Raw genomic sequence first — 22164 nt, 5'->3', positions numbered from 1 at the left:
GGGGAGAAAATCCTAAATCTGAGATGCAAAGGGATTTGGGAGTCCCTGTGCAAAACACCCAAAGGTTAACTTGCAGGTTGAGTCGGTGGTGATGAAGGCAAATGCACTATTAGCATTCATTTCAAGCGGTCTAGAATACTAGAGCAGGGATGTGATGCTGAGGCTGTATAAGGCACTGGTGAGGCCTCACCTTGAGTATTCTGAACAGTTTTGGGCTCCTCATTTAGGACAGATGTGCTGGCATTAGAGAGGTTTCAGAGGAGGTTCACAAGTATGATTCCAGGAATGAAACGGTTATCATATGAAGAACAGTTGATGGCTCTGGATCTGTCCTCACTAGAACTTAGAAGGATGAAACCTTCGGAATGTTGAACGGCCTAGACAGAGTAAATGTGGAAAGGATGTGGATGAAGCTGTTGGAATTCTTTGAGCAGATTACATGTAGGACAGATAAAGGGGATGCAGTGGATGTTGTATATTTGGATTTTCAGATGCCTTTGACAAGGTGCCACACATGATGCTGCTTACCAAGTTAAGAGCCAATGGTAGTACAGGAAAGTTACTGGCATGTTTAGAACATTGGCTGATTGGTAGGAGGCAGCGAGTGGAAATAAAAGGATCCTTTTCTGGTTGACTGCCAGTGACTAGTAGTGTTCTGCAGGGGTCAGTGTTGGGACTGCTTTTTATGCTGTTTATAAATGATTAGTGGATATTGAACTTTTTACTGTTGGACTTCGGCCACATTCCACCGTGATACAACACTTGGCGGCACGGGAGGTCTTTCCTGCTTGTGGCCATCGAACGTGCAGCTCCTCCTGTGGAGAGTCAGACACCCTGAGCCAATAGACTAGTCCTGGACTTATTTTCCATCTGGCATAGTTTGCATTTTGTTGTTTGATTGTTATGGGGTTTTGTATTGCTATATTTATGCTGTATTCTTGGTTGGTGCGGCTGTAACAAAACCAAATTTCCCTCGGGATTAATAAAGTATATCTATCTATCTCCCTATCTATCTATCTAGATGATGGAGTAGGTGGCTTTGTTGCCAAGTTGCAGATGATACGAAAATTGGTGGAGGGGGCAGGTAGTGTTGAGGAAACAGGAAGGCTGCTGAAAGATTTAGATAGATTAGGAGAATGGGCAAGGGAGTGGCAAGTGAAATACAATGTTGGAAAATGCATGGTCATGCACTTTGGTAGTAGAAATAAATGTATGGATTTAGTAAATCTAGTAGATAAATTTTACTCACCTGTCTCTGTAAATGTCCTGAGTAGTGTGAAGTTTACATCTACAGATATGCTGGGCTATCCGCACCACTTTCTGCAGAGTCCTGTGATTGAGGGAAGTTCAGTTCCCATATCAGGTAGTGATGCAGCCAGTCAGGATGCTCTCAATTGTGCCCCTGTAGAAAGTCCTTATACCAAACTTCTTCAACCATCTGAGGTGAAAGAGGCACTTATGTGCTTTTTTCACCACACAGCCGTTATGTATAGACCACGTGAGATCCATGGTGATGTGTATGCCGAGGAACTTAAACTGTTCACCCTCTCAGTCCAGATCCATTGATATCTCCATTCCACAACCAGCTCCTTTGTTTTTGTGACATTGAGAGAGATTTTTTTTTTGCTTGACCACACTGTGTCAGGGTGATGACTTCTTCTCTGTAGGCTGCCTCGTTATTATTTGAGATAAGGCCAATCAATGTAGTATCGTCAACAAATTTATTTAGCATGTTGGAGCTGTGGGTGGCGACACAGTCATGGGTATACAGAGAGTAAAGGAGGGGTTTAGGGCATAACCCTGAGGGTCACCTGTCTTGAGGGTCAGAGGGGTGGAGGTGAGGGAGCACACTCTTACCACCTGCACCAATGCACTGTTAACATTCATTTCAAGAGAATTTGAATATAAAAGCAAGGATGTAATGCTGAGGCTTTATAAGGTGAGCAGTTTGGAGTCCATTGGAGAGGGTCCAGAAGAGGCTTACGAGAATGATCCCAGGAATGAAAGGGTTAACTAAAGTATGAGTAGTGTTTGAAGGTTCCCCAAATGTACTCGCTGGATTTGAGAAGAATGATGGAGCATCTCATTGTAACCTATCAAACATTGAAGGACCTAGATAGAGTGGACGTGGTGAGGATGTTTCCTGTAGTGAGGGAGTCATAGCCACAGCCACAGCCACAACCTCAGTATACAAGGGCGCCTCTTTAGGCAGAGATGAGGAATTTCTTTAGCCTGAGGTTTGTGAATATGTGGAATTCATTGCCATATATGGCTGTTGGGGCCAAGTCATTGGGTAGATTTAAAGTGGAGATTGAAAAGTTCCTGATTTGTAAGGGCATCAAATGTTACAGGAAGAAGGCTGCAGAATGGGGTTGAGAGGTATAATAAATCAGCCATGATGGATTGGCGGAGCAGACTTGATGGACGGTATGGTCTAATTCTGCTTCTATGACCTATGGTTTTGTGATTTTATTGAAAGGTGGGGCAGGCTTGAAGGCTCCAGTAGGTTACACCCACTCCAGTTCTTTCATTTCTCTTCAGTATTCTTTCTTTCCTGATAAAGAATAAAGGAGTGGCACGGTAGCATAGTGGTTCGTACAGTGCTTTACAGTACAGGCGACTGGGGTTCAATTTCTTCCGCTGCCTGTAAGGAGTGCTCCCTGTGACTGCATGGGTTTCCTCCCACAGTCCAAACTCTGGTAGGTTAATTAGTCTTTGTAAGTTGGCCCATGTTTAGGCTAGGTTTAAATCAGAATTGCCAGGTGGCATGGTTCAAAGGGCCGGAAAGGCCTACCCCACAGTATATCTCAATAAATCAACAAACCAATAAATACATAAATAACCAAAGCTTATTATCCTTAGTACCTTCATATAAATTAATACTTCCTCTATTAATATCCAAATGTGGTGCTCAGTTATTAATTGCTTCAGCTGTACCAAAACTTCAAGTCAATTTATGTGAAATATCCTGTGGAACAGGAGTATCACTGTTCTAAGTATGATCATTCAATTATGATTTGTTGCTGGACTTCACTGGGCTATTTTAATTAGTTGTTGGTCAGTCATGATTTATTAATGAGTTTGGATGCTTACTGTCATGTATGAGTTTGTTGCATAATTAAAAGTAACCTCTGCAGCAATTTTCAGTTTTCATGGCTGGTTCTTTGGACATGCTAGTGCTTGAATGTGTGACTTAATGAAAGGTTTCAGTCTTGGAACTTTATGTTCTTTGTTTACTAATGACTTACCTTTTGTTTTATTTTGGCAGCATGACAGCAGCAGTCCCTTATTAATAACACCCTCTCCCTCTTCAGATGTGCACTGGGCTGTAAGGGTGAGTTGGGTAACTGACCGTACAATTTTGGTTGATTTGAACGGGTTAAATTTTATAGAGCAGAAAACCAGTCCGGATTAGATGCGTCGATAGTTGCTTTTGGTAATAGACCTATTAGAAAATAACTCTTCTTAACTGTATTGCTAATAAGAAATGACTGGTACGCAGCTGTTCCAGCTTGACATCTGTTAAAAGATCTCAGTGAGGAGAAATACAGCAGTGTAATAGTGTAGAGAGAGTTCTGTAATAAGGTTGGAATGAATAAGAAAACTTTGTTCGACATTTTGGGAATATGCGATCATAATGCTAGGTGTCTGATGCAAATTCAAAGAGTGCTGTGCTTGTGGAACCAGTTCATGGATGGCATGAGTCAGTTAGGGTTCAAAGGTCCAATTTAATGTCAGAGAAATGTATATGATATACATCCTGAAATGCTTTTTCTTCAGTTAGGTCTGTATCTGTGATTTTCATTACCTTCCTTTCTTTTTCTTGATGGGGTGGAATAACATTGTATGAAGACAGATTTTCAAAATTCATACCAAAAAAGACTTAAAGCTAATCTGATTAAGGTTTATGGATCCTTTCATTCCTGGGATCATTCTCGTAAGGTTTATGTATAAGGTTTATGGATGGTTTATGGAAAATCCCAAACTATGTGTAACGAGTTTTAAGTTAGTTACTCCAATTGCTCATTAATCAGATAAAGAAACTTCTTTTTTTAACTTCTACTCAGATTGTTTAAAATTTAAGGCCTTGTTACCTGAGAGAAAGGTTCTAGTTTAAAGGCTTCTGTGTACATGAGGAGGGTAAGAAAAATGGAAGTGAAGACAGCAATGAAGTATTTAGAGTTAGCATTGTGTATGGATTCAGAAACCTACATAACCCTCCCATTTTTCTATCCATGTGCCTGTCTAAAAGATGCATAAATGCCTCTATTGCAGCTTCCTCTACTACAACCCCTGTCAGGGCATTCCCATGCACCCACCACTCTGTAAAGAATTTACTTCTGACATGCAAAGTCTAAACACACATTGATATTGGATCTCTTCTTGGCAAATAGATCATAAGTTGGATGGAGACATAACCATTTCAATGCTTTGGTTTAACGTTTAAAGGCAATACATAGGGTGCTGAAGTGAGCAGCAATGAGACAGAGAAAGGAGAATTGTCATTTGGGTAAAGAGTATTTAGAGTAAATTTAAAAATTTATAAAATCACAAGCTCTCAACCAGGTAGGTATTTGGCTTATTTAGCTGGAAAGAAAAATGCCTCTCAGACTATGGCTTCAATTAGGGATGGGACAGGAGCCCTCACTAGTAATTCTAAAATGATTAATGTTGTGTTTAAGAATTTTTATTCTAAACTGTATCAATCTGAGCAATGTAGTAATGGACAGGCTAGGATGGAGTCCTTTTTCAGGAATTTAGATCTCCTAGAAATTTCTTCTGAGCAAGAGTCCCTCCTCAATGCTCCGTTATCTATACATGAGATACAGGAAGCTGTGAGAGAGCTCCAAAGTGGGAAGGCCCCTGGTCCTGATGGACTCCCTAGTGAATTCCATAAAGAGTTCACAGGGTTATTATCAGAGCCTATGCTAAACATGTTCAATCATGCATTTAATTGTGGTCTCCTCCCACCATCATTAAGAGAAGCTAATATCTCCCTAATTCTTAAGAAAGGAAAGAGCCCTGAAGATTGTACCTCCTACAGGCCTATTTCATTGTTAAATGTTGACTTTAAAATCTTATCTAAAACCTTAGCATTGCGATAGGAAACTGTGTATCTTTCCTCATAAAAGAGGATCAAACGGGTTTCGTAAAAGGCTGTAGATCATCTAACAATATCAGAAGATTACTTAATGTGATTCAGGCATGTCAACAACAGGCAGTGGACGCTTGGTGATTTCCTTAGATGCAGAAAAAGCCTTTGATTGTGTCGAATGGCCGTATCTTTTTTTCACTTTAGGATGATTGGGTTTGGGCAATAATTTTATTAAGTGGGTGAAAGTTCTTTATAATGACCCTTGGCTGCGATTCTCACTAATGATATTAGGTCGGATAATTTTAGTATTCTGAGGGGCAACCGGCAGGGCTGCCCTTTATCACCACTACCTTTCAGACTAGTGATTGAGCTATTGGCTGAGGCTGTTTGGTGAGAGCCCAAAATATCTGCTCCAGACATAGGACTAAAGTCACATAAAATTACATTGTATGCGGATGATGTTCTAATTTTCTTATCAAACCCTGCTATATCAGTGCACCACCTTATACAATGTATCAATTCATTTAGTGCCTTTTCAGGTTATAAAATCAACTTTACTAGATCAGAGGCTATGCCTCTGGGGAATCTGCAGCAGGTACCTGACACTCGGTGTTTTCCCCTTTAAATGGTCGCAGACAAGTTTTGTTTACTTTGGCATTTTTATCACACCTATGTTTGCTCAATTGTTCAAAGCTAACTTTACACAGTTATTTGACAAAATCAAACAGGATCTTGAGCGATGGAGCGATGGATTTACCCAACAAATACTAAAAAAAAATAAATGTCTGGTTTGTTTCTTTCATCTAGAACAAAACTAGAGCCTGTATTAAAATGTCTAAGTTTCAGCTTCCCAGTAGTCTATTTTCCAGACATCAAAAAATATCAGTTAAGTTCCTTTTTATCTTATCTTTGCAGGGACCCCTCCTCAATTTGGCTAGACATTGAAGCTTCACAAGCAAAATGCCCTCTTATTAATTTGCTTTTCCTCAATAAGATGAAACTAGTTAAGGAATATTGTTGCAATCCAATAACAATTAATACAGTCAAGGCTTGGAAGGCAGTGCGACAAATTGTGGGCAACGCAGCGAAAATATCACCCTTCACTCCAATAACCGGCAGTCCAGATTTTCAGCCTGGCATAATGGATTCTGGATTTAAATTTTGGATTTCTAAGGGTATCTTCCATCTAGGAGATTTGTTTGATGAAGGAACGATGATGTCTTTTAGTCAAATAGTACAGAAATTTAACATACCCAACAAAGATCTCTTTCGTTTCTTTCAGATAAGAGATTATATACAGAAAAAGAATCACTGTTAACTGATTTCTATAGTTCTGACATAGAAAAGAGGGTGTTTCGTTCTAAGGGTGAAGTCTCTATTAGTACTTTTTACAGCATCCTGAAGGAATGTTCTTGTGGAGAGGCTGAGCAGCTGGGATTTCTCCAATGTGTTCTAAATGTAAAATAAATACTGGAATTTTCACCCACTGTTTTTGGACTTCTTTAGATTAGATTAGATTATGAGGACATGCTGCCCTCTTTTATTGTCATTTAGTAATGCATGCATTAAGAAATGATACAATGTTCCTCCAGTGTGATATCACAGAAACACAAGACAGACCAAGACTGAAAAACTGACAAAAGCCATATAATTATAACATATAGTTACAACAGTGCAAGCAATACTGTAATTAGATAGAAGAACAGACCATGGGCATAGTTAAAAAATTCTCAAAGTCTCTCAAAAGTCCCAACGCAGACGGTAGAAGGAAGAAAACTCTCCCTGCCATGAGCTTCCAGCGCCGCAAACTTGCCGATGCAGCATCCTGGAAGCACCTGACCAGAGTCCGACTCTGAGTCCATCTGAAAACTTCGAGCCTCCGACACCGAGCATCGAGCACCATCTCTGCTGAGCGCTTCGACCCCAGCCCGGGCCGCCAGCAACAGGCAAAGCCGAGGATTTGGGGCCTTCCCTCCAGAGATTTTCGATCGCACATTAGCAGTGGCAGTGAACCGGGCATTTCAGAAGTTTCTCTAGGTGTTCCTCCGTGCTTCTCACATCCATCTCCGTCAAATCAGGATTGTGCACGGCCTCTATTTAACAGATACAGCCCATCTGACTCCAGATCATCTTTCGAAATTTAAGATGGGGGGGGGGACTCTCCAATGTGTTCTAAATGTAAAGTAAATATTGGAACTTTCACCCACTGTTTTTGGACTTGTCCCAAACTTCAGACATACTGGAGTGATAACTTGGGTGAAATGGAAAAGATTCTGAAGTTAGAGCTTGAACTGGACCCAGTGTCTTTTCTCTTAGGCTTACCCAGCAGTCGTATTATTAATGCACATCAGAAAAAACCTTTTAACATCCTGACTTTTTGTGCGAGGAAGAACATTTTACTTTGTTGGATATCCGATAAGGCCCCTGGACTTTTTGGTTGGTGTAAATTAATCATGGAATACATTCCTTTGGACTTTTTGACATGTATGATACACTCAAAAACAAATAGTTTTCATAAAACATGGCAACCTTCTCTGCAGTAAACCTGTCTGCTATACTAATAAGGGCTTTTCTGCAGTAAACCTGTCGGCTATACTAATAAGGGCTTTTGTATAGGATGTTGTGGTGATGTCTATATTTTGATGGAAGTGTTCTGCTACCTGATATCTGTGAGGGGAAGAAATGTAAGTGTATCTGGAAATTGAAAGTTTTGTTATGCTGAGCTAAAAAAAAATAAGAATATGAAAAAAAAATCTCAAACTCTCTGAGGCTGACATGAAAGCATCCTTCAGGAGGAAGAACCCATGGAAAGCAGCTGGCTCAGATGAGCTATCTGCTGAAGTCCTGTGCTGATCAACTGTTTGGGGTATTCGCCGATATCTTTAATCTCTTGCGTAGGCAGTCTGAGGTACCTAACTTTTTCGGTCAGGCTTCAATTATACTAGTACCTAAGAAGAACGTGGTAACCTGCCTCAAAGACTTATCATCTAGTATCACTTACTCCAGGTTTCCCAACCTGGGGTCCTAGGGCCCCTCGGTTAATCGTTGGGCTCCATGGCATAAAAAAAGTTGGGAACCCCTGACTTACATACATCCTATGTGATGTAGTGCTTTGAGAGCTTGGTGATGAAGCCTATTAACTCCTGCTTGAGAAGTGAAGTGGATTTGCCGACCGTCACAACAGGTCAATAGCAGATACTATTTTATTGGCTCTTCACTCAACCCTGGAACATCTGGACAATGAAGGATGCTCTTTATTGACTACAGCTTGAATTCAATACTATCATCCCCTCAAAACTGATCAGTAAGCTTCAAGACCAAGGCCTTAATACCTCTGTGCAATTAGATCTTCAACTTCCTCACTTGCACACCCCAGTCAGTTTGGATTGGCAACAACATCTCCTCCATGATCTCCATCAGCACCGGTGCACCACAAGGGTGTATGCTTAACCTTCTGCTTTACTTGCTTTATACATATGACTGTCAGGTTAGGCACAGCTACATTGCCATATTTAAGTTTGCTGACAACACCACTGCGAGAGGCCGAATCAAGCTGGTGACAAATCAGCATATAGGAGAGAGACTGAAAATCTGGGTGAATGAGGCCACACAAATAATCTCTCACTGAATATCAGCAAGACCCAGAACCTGATTATTGATTTCAGGAGGAGAAAACCAGAGGTCCATGAGCCAATCCTCATTGGGGGATCAGAGGTGGAGAGGGTCAGCAATTTAAAATCCCTTGGTGTCATCACTTCGGAGGATCAGTCCTGAGTCCAGCATCTAAGTGCCATTATGAAGAAAGCATGACAGAGCCTCTACTTTCTTAGCAGCTTGCAAAGATGCAGCATGTCATCTAAAACTTTGGCAATCTTCTTTAGATGTGTGGTGGAGAGTATATTGACTGATTGTATTACGGCCGGGAATGAAAACACCAATGTCCTTGAATGGAAAACCCTACAAAAAAACGGCCCAGTTCATCATGGGTAAAGCCCTCACCGCCATTGAGCATACCTATACGGATCACATTTGCAGAAAACCAGCATCTATTATCAAGGACATCCACCATCCAGGCTATGCTCTCTTCTTGCTTCTGCCATCAGGAAGAAGGTACAACAGCTTGAGGACCTACACCACCAGGTACAGAGACAGTAATTACTCCTCGACCATCAGGTTCTTCAACCAGAGGGGTAACTTCAATCATCTTCACTTGCCCATCACGGAACTGTTCCCACAACCTGTGAACTCACTTTCAAGGACACTTCATCTCAAGTTCTTTACATTTATTTATTATTATTCTTTCTTTATTTTCTCCTTTGTTTTTGTTTTTACATATTGGTTGCTTGTCCGTCCTGTTGAGTGCAATCTTTCATTGATTCTATCGTGTTTCTTGTATTTTCTGTGAATGTCTGCAAGAAAATTAATCTCAGGGCTGTATGGTGACATATATATACTTTGATAATAAATTTACTGTGAACTTTGAAGAATGATTTAAACAGTACCAATGATTGTGGGTAGAGCTTTTTTTATTGCCCTATCTTTGAGGAAAATAGGTAAACACGTAATTATTATAGTTACATAAATGAGAGATGATGATTGGTGAGAACAGGACAGAAGAGAAGAAAATATTGATTACCGAAGAATATGTTCAGCTAAGAAATGTCTCATTCCTTTTATTGAAATATGAGAGATGATAAGAAGTAAGATAAAGATGGAGCAGATGCTAAAGTCCTGCTTTGAGGGAAGGTTGGCTTCAATATCGTAGAACATGTGGCAAAAGTAGATTGGGAGCAGCTATTGATATGGAATGAGGAATTAAACACTGGAGGAGATTTTTGAAGTTCTACTTGACATTTGACTATCTTTTTGAAAATAATCTGAGCATACTAATGAGTAAGTGAAGCATTGATTGCCAAGTTTTGCATTGCCTCTGGAGACTATAGGGATATTCTTTTGTTTTAACCACTACACTACAGAAGAGGTAACATTACATGTATTATAAGGACCATAAGACTGAGGAGCAGAATTAGTCCATTTGGCCCATCAAGTCTGCTCTGCCAATCAATCATGGCTATTCCTTTTTTTACCCCCTACCTCAGCCCCACCTCCAGCATTTTCCCCATAACCTTTGATGCCATGACCAATCATGAACCTATCCGTCTCCGTCTTAAATACATCCAATGACCTGGCCTCCACAGCAGCCTGTGGTAACAAATTCCACAAACTTACCACCCTCCTACTAAAGAAATTTCTCTGCATCTCTGTTTTAAATGGATACCCTTCTATCCTGAGGCTGTGCCCTCTTGTTCCAGACTCCCCCACCATGGGAAACATCTACTCTGTCTAGGCCTTTCAACATTTGAAAGGTTTCAATGAGGTCCTCCCCCTTATCCTTCTAAATTCGCACCCGGAGCCATCAAATATTCCGTATACAATAACCTTTTCCTTCTTGGAATCATCCTTGTGACCCTGCTCTGAACACTCCAATGCCAGCACATCTTTCCTTAGATAAGGAGACCAAGCTGTTCACAGTACTCTAGACGAGGCCTCACCACTGCTTTATAGAGCCTCAGCATCACAACTGTGCTCTTATATTCTAAAACTCTTGAAATGAATGTTAACATTGCATTTCTCTTCTTCACCACTGACTCAACCTGTAAATTAACCTTTGCATCTCAGGTTTTTGCATTTTTCTCCACATTTAGAAAATAGTCTGCACATTTATCTCCTCTACCAAAGTACATGACAGTGTATTTTCCACATTGTATTTCATTTTCCACTTTTTTGTTCATTCTCCTAATCTGTCTAAGTCCTTCTGTGGTAGAAACATAGAAAATAGGTGCAGGAGTAGGCCATTCGGGCCATAGCTACTGAACTGGCCTCAACTGCTTCCTGTGGCAGAGAATTCCACAGATTCACCACGCTCTGTGTGAAGAAGTTTTTCCTAATCTCGGTCCTAAAAGGCTTCCCCGTTATCCTCAAACTGTGACCCCTCGTTCTGGACTTCCTCAACATCGGGAACAATCTTCCTGCATCTAGCCTGTCCAATCCCTTTGGGATTTTATATGGTTCAATAAGATCCCCCCTCAATCTTCTAAATTCCAACGAATATAAGCCTAGTCGATGCCGTCTTTCATCATTTGGAAGTCCTGCCATCCCAGGAATCAATCTGGTGAACCTTCTTTGTACTCCCTCTATGGCAAGGATGTCTTTCCTCAGATTAGGGGACCAGAACTGTATTCCTCTTTCCTCAACACTACCTGCCCCTCTGCCAATCTTTGTATCATCTGCAAACTTGGCAACAAAGCCATCTATTCCATCATCTAAATTATTGATATACAGCACAAAAAGAAGTGGTTCCAACATCAGAACACTACTAGTTACTGGCAGCCAAGTGGAAAAGAATCCTTTGAATTCCACTTGCTGCCTCCTACAATCAGCCAATAGTATAAACATGCTGGAAACCTTCCTGTAATACCATGGGCTTTTAACTTGGTAAGCAGCCTCATGTGTGGCACCTTATCAAAGGCCTTCTGAAAATCCAGATTTACAGCATCTACTGCGTTTCCTTTATCGATCCTACTTGAGTCTCCTTAAAGAATTCCAACAATTTGGCAGGCAAGATTTTCCCTTAAGGAAACCATGCTGACTTTGTCCTATCTTGTCCTGTGTCACCAAGTACTCCATAACCTCATCCTTAACAATTGATTCCCAACATCTTCCCAACCGCTGAGGTCAGGCTAACTGGCCTATAATTTCCTTTCTGCTGCCTTTCTCATTTCTTGAAGAGTGGAGTGACAATTGCAAATTTCCAGTCCTGCAGAACCATGTCAGAGTCCAGTGATTCCTGAAAGAGCATTACCAATGCCTCCTCAATCTCTACCGCTACCTCTTTCAGAACCCTAAGGTGCAGTTTATCTGGTCTGGGTGATATATATACCTTTAGGTCTTTCAGCTTTTTGAGCACCTTTTCCGTTGTAATAGTAACGGCACTCACTTCTCTTCCCTCACACTCTTCAACACCTGACGCGCTGCTAGTGTCTTCCACAGTGAAGACTCAAGCAAAAATACTCATTTAGTTCATTGCCATCTCCTTGTCCATCATTATAATTTCTCCATCCTCATTTTCTAGCAGTTCTATATCAACTCACATCTCTTATTTTTTATAAGTATGCAACTATATGAAAAAGCCTTTTCTGTCCTCCTTGATATTGTTTGCTAGTTTGCTTTTCCCTCCTAATGATTATTTTAGCTGCTTTCTGTAGATTTTTAAAAGCTTTGCAATCCTCTATCTTCCTGCTAACATTTTGTTATATGCAACACACATCAAAGTTGCTGGTTAACGCAGCAGGCCAGGCAGCATCTCTAGGAAGAGGTACAGTCGATGTTTCAGGCCGAGACCCTTTGTCAGGACTAACTGAAGGAAGAGCTAATAAGAGATTTGAAAGTGGGAGGGGGAGGGATGGAGCCAAGAGCTGGACAGGTGATTGGCAAAAGGGATATGAGAGGATCATGGGACAGGAGGCCCAGGGAGAAGGAAAAGGGTGGGGGGGAACCCAGAGGATGGGCAAGGGGTATAGTCAGAAGGAGAAAGAATGTGTGTATATAAATTAATGATGGATGGGGTATGAGGGGGGAGGTGGGGCATTAGTGGAAGTTAGAGAAGTCAATGTTCATGCCATCAGGTTGGAGGCTACCCAGACGGAATATAAGGTGTTGCTCCTTCAACTTGAGTGTGGCTTCATCTTTACATTAGAGGAGGCCGTGGATAGACATATCAGAGTGGGAATGGGAAGTGGAATTAAAATGTGTGGCCACTGGGAGATCCTGCTTTCTCTGGCGGACAGAGCATAGGTGTTCAGCAAAACGATCTCCCAGTCTGCGTCGGGTCTCGCCAATATATAGAAGGCCACATCGGGAGCACTGGACGCAGTATATCACCCCAGCCGACTCACAGGTGAAGTGTCGCCTCACCTGGAAGGACTGTCTGGGGCCCTGAATATTGTTGTATGCCCTCTTTTGTATATCATGCCCTCTTTTGCTTTCACATTAGCTTTGACTTCCGTTGTCAGCCACAGTTGTGCTATTTTGCTATTTGAGTATTTCTTTGTTTTTGGAATACATCTATCTTGCACCTTCCTCGTTTTTCCCAGAAACTCGAGACATTGCTGTCTGCTGTCACCCCTGCCAGAACCTCCTTCCAATTTACTTTGGCCAGCTCCTTTCTCAAACCACTATAATTTCCTTTACTCCATGAAATACTGTTATTGCAGACTTTACTTTCTCTCTGTCAAGTTTCAAGTTGAACTCAATCATATTGTGATCACTGCCTCCTAAGGATTGATTTATTTTTTTTTACCTTAAACTCCCTAATCACCTCTGGTTTATTACATAACACCCAATCCAGTATAGCCATTCGCCTAGGGAGCTTAATGACAGACTGCTCTAAAAAGTCATCTTGTAGGCATTCAACAAATTCACTCGCTTAAGATCCATTACCAACATGATTTTTCCAATCTACTTGTATGTTAGTCTTCCATGACTATCATAACATTGCCCTCTTGACGCACCCTATCCATTTCCCATTGTAATCTGCAGTCCACATCCTAGCTACTATATATAACTGCCACCAGGGCCCTTTTACCCTTGCAGTTTTTTAACTCAACCCACGAGGATTCAACATCTTCCAATCTTATGTCACATCTTTCTACAGTTTTGATGCCATTCTTTACCAGCAGAGCCATGCCATTTCCTCTGCCTACCTTCCTATCCCTCCGATACAATATATAACGTTGAATATTCAGCTCCCAACTACAACCATCCTTCAGCCATGGTTCAGTGATGGCCACAGCATCAAACCTGACAATCTGTAAAAGTACAAGAAGATCATCCACCTTATTTCTTATAGTCTGTGCATTGAGGTATAACACCTTGAATACGGTATTTGCTATCCTTTTTGATTCTGCATCCCTAATGCACTGATACTCACACTGCTGACAGCAATTTTATCCTATCATCTGCCTGCCCTTCCTGACAGTCTGACCGCACTCTATCTTGGCTTTTTTTTAGCCATCCGTCCTATCCTGACTCTCTTCACTCCGTTTCCCATCCCCCTGCCAAATTAGTTTAAACCTTCCCCAACAGTTCTAAAAAATACTTCCTGTGAGAATATTGGTCCCTCTCAGGTTCAGGTGCTACCTATCCCCTTTGTACAGGTCATACCTCCCCTAGAAGAGATCCCAATGATCCAAGAACCTGAAGCCCTGCTCCCTGCATCAGCTCTTGGCCACACACTTATCTGCCAAATTATCCTGTTTCTATCCTCACTGGCACGTGGTACAGGTAACAATCCAGAAAATACTACCCTGGAAACCCCGTTTCTCAGCTTTATGCCTAGCTCTCAAGATTCTCTCTTCAGGACCTCTTTGCTTTTCCTTCTTATGTCATTGGTCCCAATATGTACTAAGATATCTGGCTGCCCCCCCACCAAAACGCTGTGGACACAATCAGAGGCCTCCCTGACCCTGGCACCTGCGAGGCAACATATCATCCAGGTGTCTCACTCACGTCCACAGAATCTCCTGTCTGTTACTCTTACTATCAAGTCCTCTATCACGACCACTCCCTTCTCCCTCTCTCCTTTCTGCACCATGGACCAATGCTCAGTGCCAGTAATCTGATCTCCGCAGCATTCCCCTGGGAGGTCATCCCCCACAACAGTATCCAAAATGGTATACTTATTTTTGAGGGGAATGGGCCCAGGGGAGCTTTGTACGTTGAAGAATTTGATGAAGTTAGAATGAAACCACATCAAGAGAAGAAAATAAAGAGATTTGGTGATCAATTATGGAGAATAAAACTGGTTTTTGAAAAAAGTGAAGATAAACTGTCAACAATGTGGAAATTTAAGAGGAAGCTATATAACATTGAATGTTAATGAAATGTCATAGTTGAAAACTAATTGAACTGTACAGGGTGTAGTTGTAACATCAAAATGTTATAAGAGTTTAGAAAGTGCCTAACAAAACATATTAACTCTAGCATAGCCGTGGTAGATTAATATCTCATCCCTTTTATTGAAATGTGAGAGATAATATGAGATATAATAAAAATGGAGCAGAAATTTAATTCCTGCACTGGGGGAAGGTTGACTTCAGTATCATAGAGCAAGAGGCAAAATATCCATGCTGGATATTAATTATGGAATTAACTTTCAAGACTAGTATTGGAATGAATATTTTAAATATTACCTTAATATTAAGTGCAACTATCCTTATCTCCTCTTCAATAGCCTGAAGAAAAAGCCAAATTTGATGGAATTTTTGAAAGCTTGTCCCCAATCAATGGCCTCCTATCCGGTGACAAGGTCAAACCTGTGTTGATAAACTCAAACTTACCTCTTGATGTCTTGGGAAGGGTGAGCATGATACTGTATATTTCTACCAACTTTTTCACTGTGACTGTAGTTTTGATATTGCATTTGTTAAAATAAATACTTTTCAATGTTACTGTTTCAGTCAATACATTGTTCAAAGACTGATTTTTAAAACCAGAACATCTTGTGAAGTGGCACAGCAGCTGGGCTGCTTGGTTTTTGAGAAGAGGACCCCAAACAGACCTTTGATGTTTAATTAGTATGAAAAATGTGGGAAATAGCATATGATGCAGCATCTGTGAAGAGAAAACCAAAGATAGTGTCTTAGATAATGACCTCTGGTGAAAAAGCACCTTCATGTTTGGTGTTCAGCTCTCCATAGGTTGAACATGTTTTTCAGTGATGTATATTTTAATTTCAGATTTCCATCCTCTGCAGTCTTTTTCTTTTAGATAACATGTCAAATTTCACATATAATAGTCACTAGCAACAAAACTAGCTCTTAATTCCTTTATTTAGACATTTTGGAAACCTTTCTGGAAGAAATGTTCTAGATGTCTTTAAGATGCACTTTGATCCTTGAAAGTCAATCAAATTCTTCAGAAGCAAAAACTTTGTACTGAGTTTTTATAAGTTATATACTCATTTGGGAATAATCTAATTTTACAATCTTTTTTTTACATTGCTATAATCAATCTTATGTTTACAAATATCTTAAGGTTTAGGGTCAGATTTTGTTGGGTAATAGCGAGCATTTTGAAGGAAATTACAGGTTATCAGTTGCCTGTATTCATAAAATTTTGCCTCTGATGCAGTTGGCTATCTGTTTCACCATTACATTTACTGTTCAGTCCAGTAGCAAAGCAGTGACTTCCTGAAGAGGAAGTGTGGATGCACTTTCCTTCTACTCTTTCCTATGCCAAGGAAGTGAGGTATATGGTCAGTGACCATAATTTCTGCTCCAGCTTTATCTTATTCATTTGATTAAACTCAGCCTTTTGCAAAATAGCAAATGGTCTCAGACTTCAAATGTTAAATGTCTCTTTCCATAGTTACTGTTTGACCTACTGAGTGTTTCCAGCACTTTCTATTTGGACTTGAGCATCTTTAGGTTTTGTTAAATTTTTAAGATTTATTTCTACCTGTCCTTTTGCGGTATTATGACTGATGTAAAACTTGGTTGAACTCCTTACCATGAATTTTCTTTCTTATTTTAATCTGAATTAGGTTTGGGACCTTAGTGATGTTGATAAAGATGGCCACCTGGACAAAGATGAGTTTGCTGTGGTAAGTATTTTAATGTTTGTGCTGTCAGATGGAGTGGCTCTTGCTGGCTGATTTCAAATAGGGGCTTTAAAATATTAATCTGAAGTCACTATAAAGAAAATAACCTGAACAAAAAAAATTCTCTTACGGAACCCATTTCAATTCTTTACTTTTTGACTTGTTTTTGTTGTCTATGGATTGTTAAGGGTTTTTGGACTGAAAGTTCCTATATATGTGTGCATCCCAAAGGACACCTTGTCTTTACTGAAAGTTGGAAATTGTCAAGAAAGCAATTGTGCGATTCCTCTCATAAGGGGTTACTTTTTGAAGACAGGGTTGAAAATGAATTATTTTCTTTGACCACAGTGAACCTTTCAAAGTCTGCAACCCAAAAAACTGCGGATGCTGTGTATATTAAATACTGATATGATCGGTCTGTGTGGATAATAGGGAACAGACAGTAAACAGCAGAGCAGGAGCAAGGGACCTTTTGGCATGTTCCTCCTTCCTTGAAAGTTGCATGAGGAGACTAGTAGAATATTGAATTCTTTGTTAATTGAAGTTCATGAAGCAAATTAATAACGGGAAAAGGAACAAATTGAAATACATTTAAATTATTTAAATCTCCAGTAATTGAAAGCTTGAAAGAGGGAGTTTCATACTTACTAATTTAGAGTGACAGAGGGTCTGTTTTGTTGTAATTAAGACTTGCTTCACTGTTAAGGAGGTGCTTAGATATGAACTGGCAGGCCTTTGAGTTTTTCCTGTTGAAAGTTTTTCTGAGGTGCTGTTTGATATATTGGACTTTGATGGTTCTGGACTATTGGATAACATACTCTGCATCCTTCATTTACTTTTTTAAAAGATGTTATGCATCGGAATGAATTTTTCAGTAAAACCCAGTAAGTTTAAAGGGAGAGTGGGAACTGGCATCCAGTGAGCCAATTACATCCAGATTTCTGAACAGTCAGATAGTGCAGTATCTGAGTTTTACTGAAATTGAATCATAACTCTGATTATATTGTTTTTTCCTCAGCAAAATCTTTTAGATAAGAGTAAGGGAGAACCTCTCAGATGTCGTCATTCTGATGTTTACAGTGGATGTGCAGTCCAAGAAGTTACTATCTGAACTTTGCTTAATTAACATTCAATACCTTTTAAACTTCTGTTATTTTATTACTGAAGTTCAGATTGCAAATGTAGAACTGCTGTTTTTGCTGAACTGTAAATAGATTGTCCTTTTATTATATTTGCAGGCGATGCATCTTGTTTACAGAGCTTTGGAGAAGGAGCCAGTTCCCCCTACTCTGCCATCTGCACTTCTACCGCCATCCAAGAGGAAAAAGCAAGGGCCATCACTTGCTGGTTCTGTGCCAGTTTTACCTGCCAGTCCTCCCCCTAAAGATAGCCTGAGATCCACTCCATCACACGGCAGCATTAATAGCTTAAACAGCACAGGGAGCATTTCTCCAAAACACATTAAACAGGTGATTGACAGGAATCATTCTTGCATCTTGATGAGCTAATCTGTATTGTCACAGTTTATTAACTGGTGATAAGATGTATACAGTCTCAGGTTTCTACAGCGTCTCACACAAGCAGTTCAGTGGTTTGTCTGTCATTTATTCCACTCTATTCAGTACACTTTCTCGCCCCAGTAGTGTGATTAGAATCAGACGGTTTTTCTTTGGAAGTTGCCAGTCTTATGAAGTAGGAACAAGACTAAGCTGTTTTAATTCCTTGAGTCATTAAAACCTTAGCTATTTTAAAGCCCATCTTAATATGTCCTTGTATCTTTCTGCTAAAGGTGGCGCCGGTAACTGGCGACTTTGCGCGTGCTCTCCCACGCAAACTGCCCTCTAGTATCATTGTTTATCAAAGATCTTTTCAACATTAGATTTTACATTATCAACTTAGCTCCAATCCATTAATGGAAGATACTTTAGGTTTCCACATATTATTTCATAAATTCATCCTAAAGTTAGACTTTGCTGTAACTGTTATCCTTTGTCCCTAGTAGTAGACATGTGAGTTAGTGTAAATAGCTTTCTTTAGATTTCTATTTTGTTTCCCTTAGTACCTTGATAACTGAAATTAAGCCTGTCATCTGATATCATGACATAGCCCTGGTTGCTGTAACCTCTTCTCATCATTTAAACTCTTACAAGTCCAAGTATTCTTCTGGCACATCTCCCAAGGCTAATTTGCCTACACAAAGATGTGTTACTCAGACCTTGAGGTAAATGTGTCTAACTGAGGCTGTGTATCACTGTAACATTGTCTTTTTCTCACAAACTCCAATTTTATAGATTTAGAGGTCAGCCATGGTTATTATTTGCGCATGCCGCCTGCGCCGGTTGTGTATGCAGCCTGTTACAGTTGCTCCGTCTAGATTCTTACTTTTTAAACTTTTTTAACTTAGGTTATTTGTTGTATTTTTTTTCTCACGGTAACACGTTCAAGCTGCACCCTCTCTAACATGCTGGTGGAAAGAGTTTTAATTTGGTTTTTTAGCGCTGGAAATAGTTACATTCAGACACGTCTCATTAGGGTGGCAGCAGTATGGTCGCATTGTTTATTCCAGGGACCAGCTGATTGCGCTTATGCCGATCGGTTTAGCAAAGAGAGTGGCGGACACCCCGGCTGAAATCTGGAGGAAAACACACAGAGGATGCACAGGGGGATCAAAAAGGTGAGGGAAGAGGACCGGGTCGAGACAACAGAGCCTTGTGGAGAAGAGAAGTTATAAGCCATGTCTCCCCTCTCTCATCATGGGCAATGTGAGATCGCTGGGTAATAAAATGGATGAATTGACGGCGCTTGTCAGGAGTCAGAGACCAGTTCGGGAGAGCAGTGTTATGTGTTTTACTGAAACGTGGCTGCACGAGGACATACCCGATCAAAGCATTTCCATAGAGGGCTTCCAGACCGTTCGGGCTGACCAGAATTGCACTGAGAGCGGTAAGTGTAAAGGAGGGGGGCTTGCTGTGCTGGTAAACAACAGATGGTGCAATCCTGGTCATATTACGATCAAGGAACGTGTTTGTAGCCCGGATATTGAACTTTTTGCTGTTGGACTCCGGCCATATTATTTGCCAAGGGAAATCTCGCATGCAATTGTGGTTGTGTACATCCCTCCCTCTGCCAACCCGACGTTTGCGTGTAACATCATTTACACCATCATAGCCAGATTACAAACCCAGCACCCGAGTGCCCTCATTACCATCTTGGGTGACTTCAACCATGTTACCATGGCTAGAACACTGCCCAACTTCACGCAGTATGTGAGCAGTACAACCAGAGGGGAGAGGACTCTGGATTTGATGTACGCTAATGTTAAGGATGCATACAGCTCCTGTCCCCTCCCCCCATTGGGAAGGTCAGATCACAACCTGGTGCATCTAAAACCCTGCTACGTGACTCTGCTGAAGAGTAAACCTGCAACCTCGAGGACAGTGAGGAAATGGTCAGAGGAGGCTTATGAGGCGCTCCAGGGTTGTTTTGAGGTGACAGACTGGCAGGCACTCTGTGAGCCACATGGAGAGGATATTGATGGGCTCACAGAGTGCATCACTGATTACATCAACTTCTGTGTGGACTGCAATGTTCTGACAGGAACTGTCCTTTGTTGTTCAAATAACAAGCCATGGGTAACAAAGGACATTAAGGACATCCTGAATGCTAAAAAGAGGGCGTTTAGAGATGGAAATAGGGAGGAGCTGAGGGCAATACAGAGGGACCTGAAAGCCAGGATCAGGGAGGTTAAAGACAGGTACAGGAGGAAGCTTGAGTGGAAACTCCAGCAGAACAACATAAGAGAGGTCTGGAGTTGGACAAGGATCATCACTGGGTTCTGGCAAACTAGCAACAGAGGAGCTGAAGGCAATGTGGACAGGGCCAACGAACTTACCCTGTTCTTTAACAGATTTGACATTGTGGCCCCTGCCCATTCTCCACATGGGTCTCATCTGTTGTTGGCCCCCAACCAACACATATTCCACTCTCTCCTCCTACCCCTCCTCACAGTCCCCCACCCTGCTCTCATGACTATACCCATTCCCCACACGAAACCACCACGGCGGGCTTCACAGCTGAACAGGTGAGAAGACAGCTGAAACGTCTCAACCCAAGCAAGGCTGCAGGACCGGATGGTGTCAGTACCAGGGTGCTCAAAGCCTGTGCCCCTCAGCTATGTGGAGTACTTCGCCATGTCTTCAACCTGAGCCTGAGGCTCCGGAGGGTTCCTGTGCTGTGGAAGACATCCTGCCTCGTCCCTGTGCTGCAGACGCCGTGCCCCAGCGGCCTCAGTGACTACAGACCGGTGGCATTGACCTCCCACATCATGAAGACCCTGGAGAGACTTGTTCTGGAGCTGCTCCGGCCTATGGTCAGGCCACACTTAGATCCCCTCCAGTTCACCTACCAGCCCCGACTAGGAGTTGAGGATGCCATCGTCTACCTGCTGAACCGTGTCTATGCCCACCTGGACAAGCCAGTGAGCACTGTGAGGGTCATGTTTTTTGAGTTTCCCAGTGCGTTCAACACCATCCGCCCTGCTCTGCTGGGGGAGAAGCTGACAGCGATGCAGGTGGATGCTTTCCTGGTGTCATGGATTCTTGATTACCTGACTGGCAGACCACAGTATGTGTGCTTGCAACACTGTGTGTCCGACAGAGTGATCAGCAGCACTGGGGCTCCACTGCGGACTGTCTTGTCTCCCTTTCTCTTCACCATTTACACCTCGGACTTCAACTACTGCACAGAGTCTTGTCATCTTCGGAAGTTTTCTGATGATTCTGCCATAGTTGGATGCATCAGCAAGGTTGATGAGGCTGAGTACAGGGCTACGGTAGGAAACTTTATCACATGGTGTGAGCAGAATTATCTGCAGCTTAATGTGAAAAAGACTAAGGAGCTGGTGGTAGACCTGAGGAGAGCTAAGGTACTGGCGACCGCTGTTTCCATCCAGGGGGTCAGTGTGGACATGGTGGAGGATTACAAATACCTGGGGATACGAATTGACAATGAACTGGACTGGTCAAAGAACACAGAGGCTGTCTGCAAGAAGGGTCAGAGCCATCTCTATTTCCTGAGGAGACTGAGGTCCTTTAACATCTGCCGGACGATGCTGAGGATGTCTTACGAGTCTGTGGTGGCCAGTGCGATCATGTTTGCTGTTGTGTGGCTGGGGCAGCAGGCTGAGGGTAGCAGACACCAACAGAATCAACACACTCATTCGTAAGGCCAGTGATGTTGTGGGGATGGAACTGGACTTGCTGACGGTGGTGTCTGAAAAGAGGATGCTGTCCAAGTTGCATGCCATCTTGGACAATGTCTCCCATCCACTACATAATGTACTGGGTGGGCACAGGAGTACATTCAGCCAGAGACTCATTCCACTGAGATGCAACACAGAGCATCATAGGAA

At 41.7% G+C, this 22164-nt stretch overlaps 1 protein-coding gene across 10 annotated transcripts in view; it reads left to right on the top strand.

Annotated features, from left to right (window-relative positions):
* Positions 1-22164, top strand: part of eps15l1a (epidermal growth factor receptor pathway substrate 15-like 1a) — a 475482-nt gene that overhangs the window by 107670 nt on the left and 345648 nt on the right. For 7 of the 10 annotated variants that reach the window (XM_072244309.1, XM_072244310.1, XM_072244313.1 and 4 more), the window contains 4 exons: positions 3269-3334; positions 15387-15512; positions 16698-16757; positions 17993-18223. In XM_072244309.1, coding sequence (XP_072100410.1) covers positions 3269-3334; positions 15387-15512; positions 16698-16757; positions 17993-18223 — 483 coding nt within the window. The remainder of the gene's footprint in view (positions 1-3268; positions 3335-15386; positions 15513-16697; positions 16758-17992; positions 18224-22164) is intronic. The other 3 variants (XM_072244311.1, XM_072244317.1, XM_072244314.1) reach the window with 1 other exon arrangement.

Source organism: Mobula birostris, chromosome 26, assembly GCF_030028105.1.
Source record: "Mobula birostris isolate sMobBir1 chromosome 26, sMobBir1.hap1, whole genome shotgun sequence".
Lineage (NCBI taxonomy): Eukaryota > Metazoa > Chordata > Chondrichthyes > Myliobatiformes > Myliobatidae > Mobula > Mobula birostris.
This window is presented reverse-complemented; position numbering and strand designations above follow the sequence as displayed.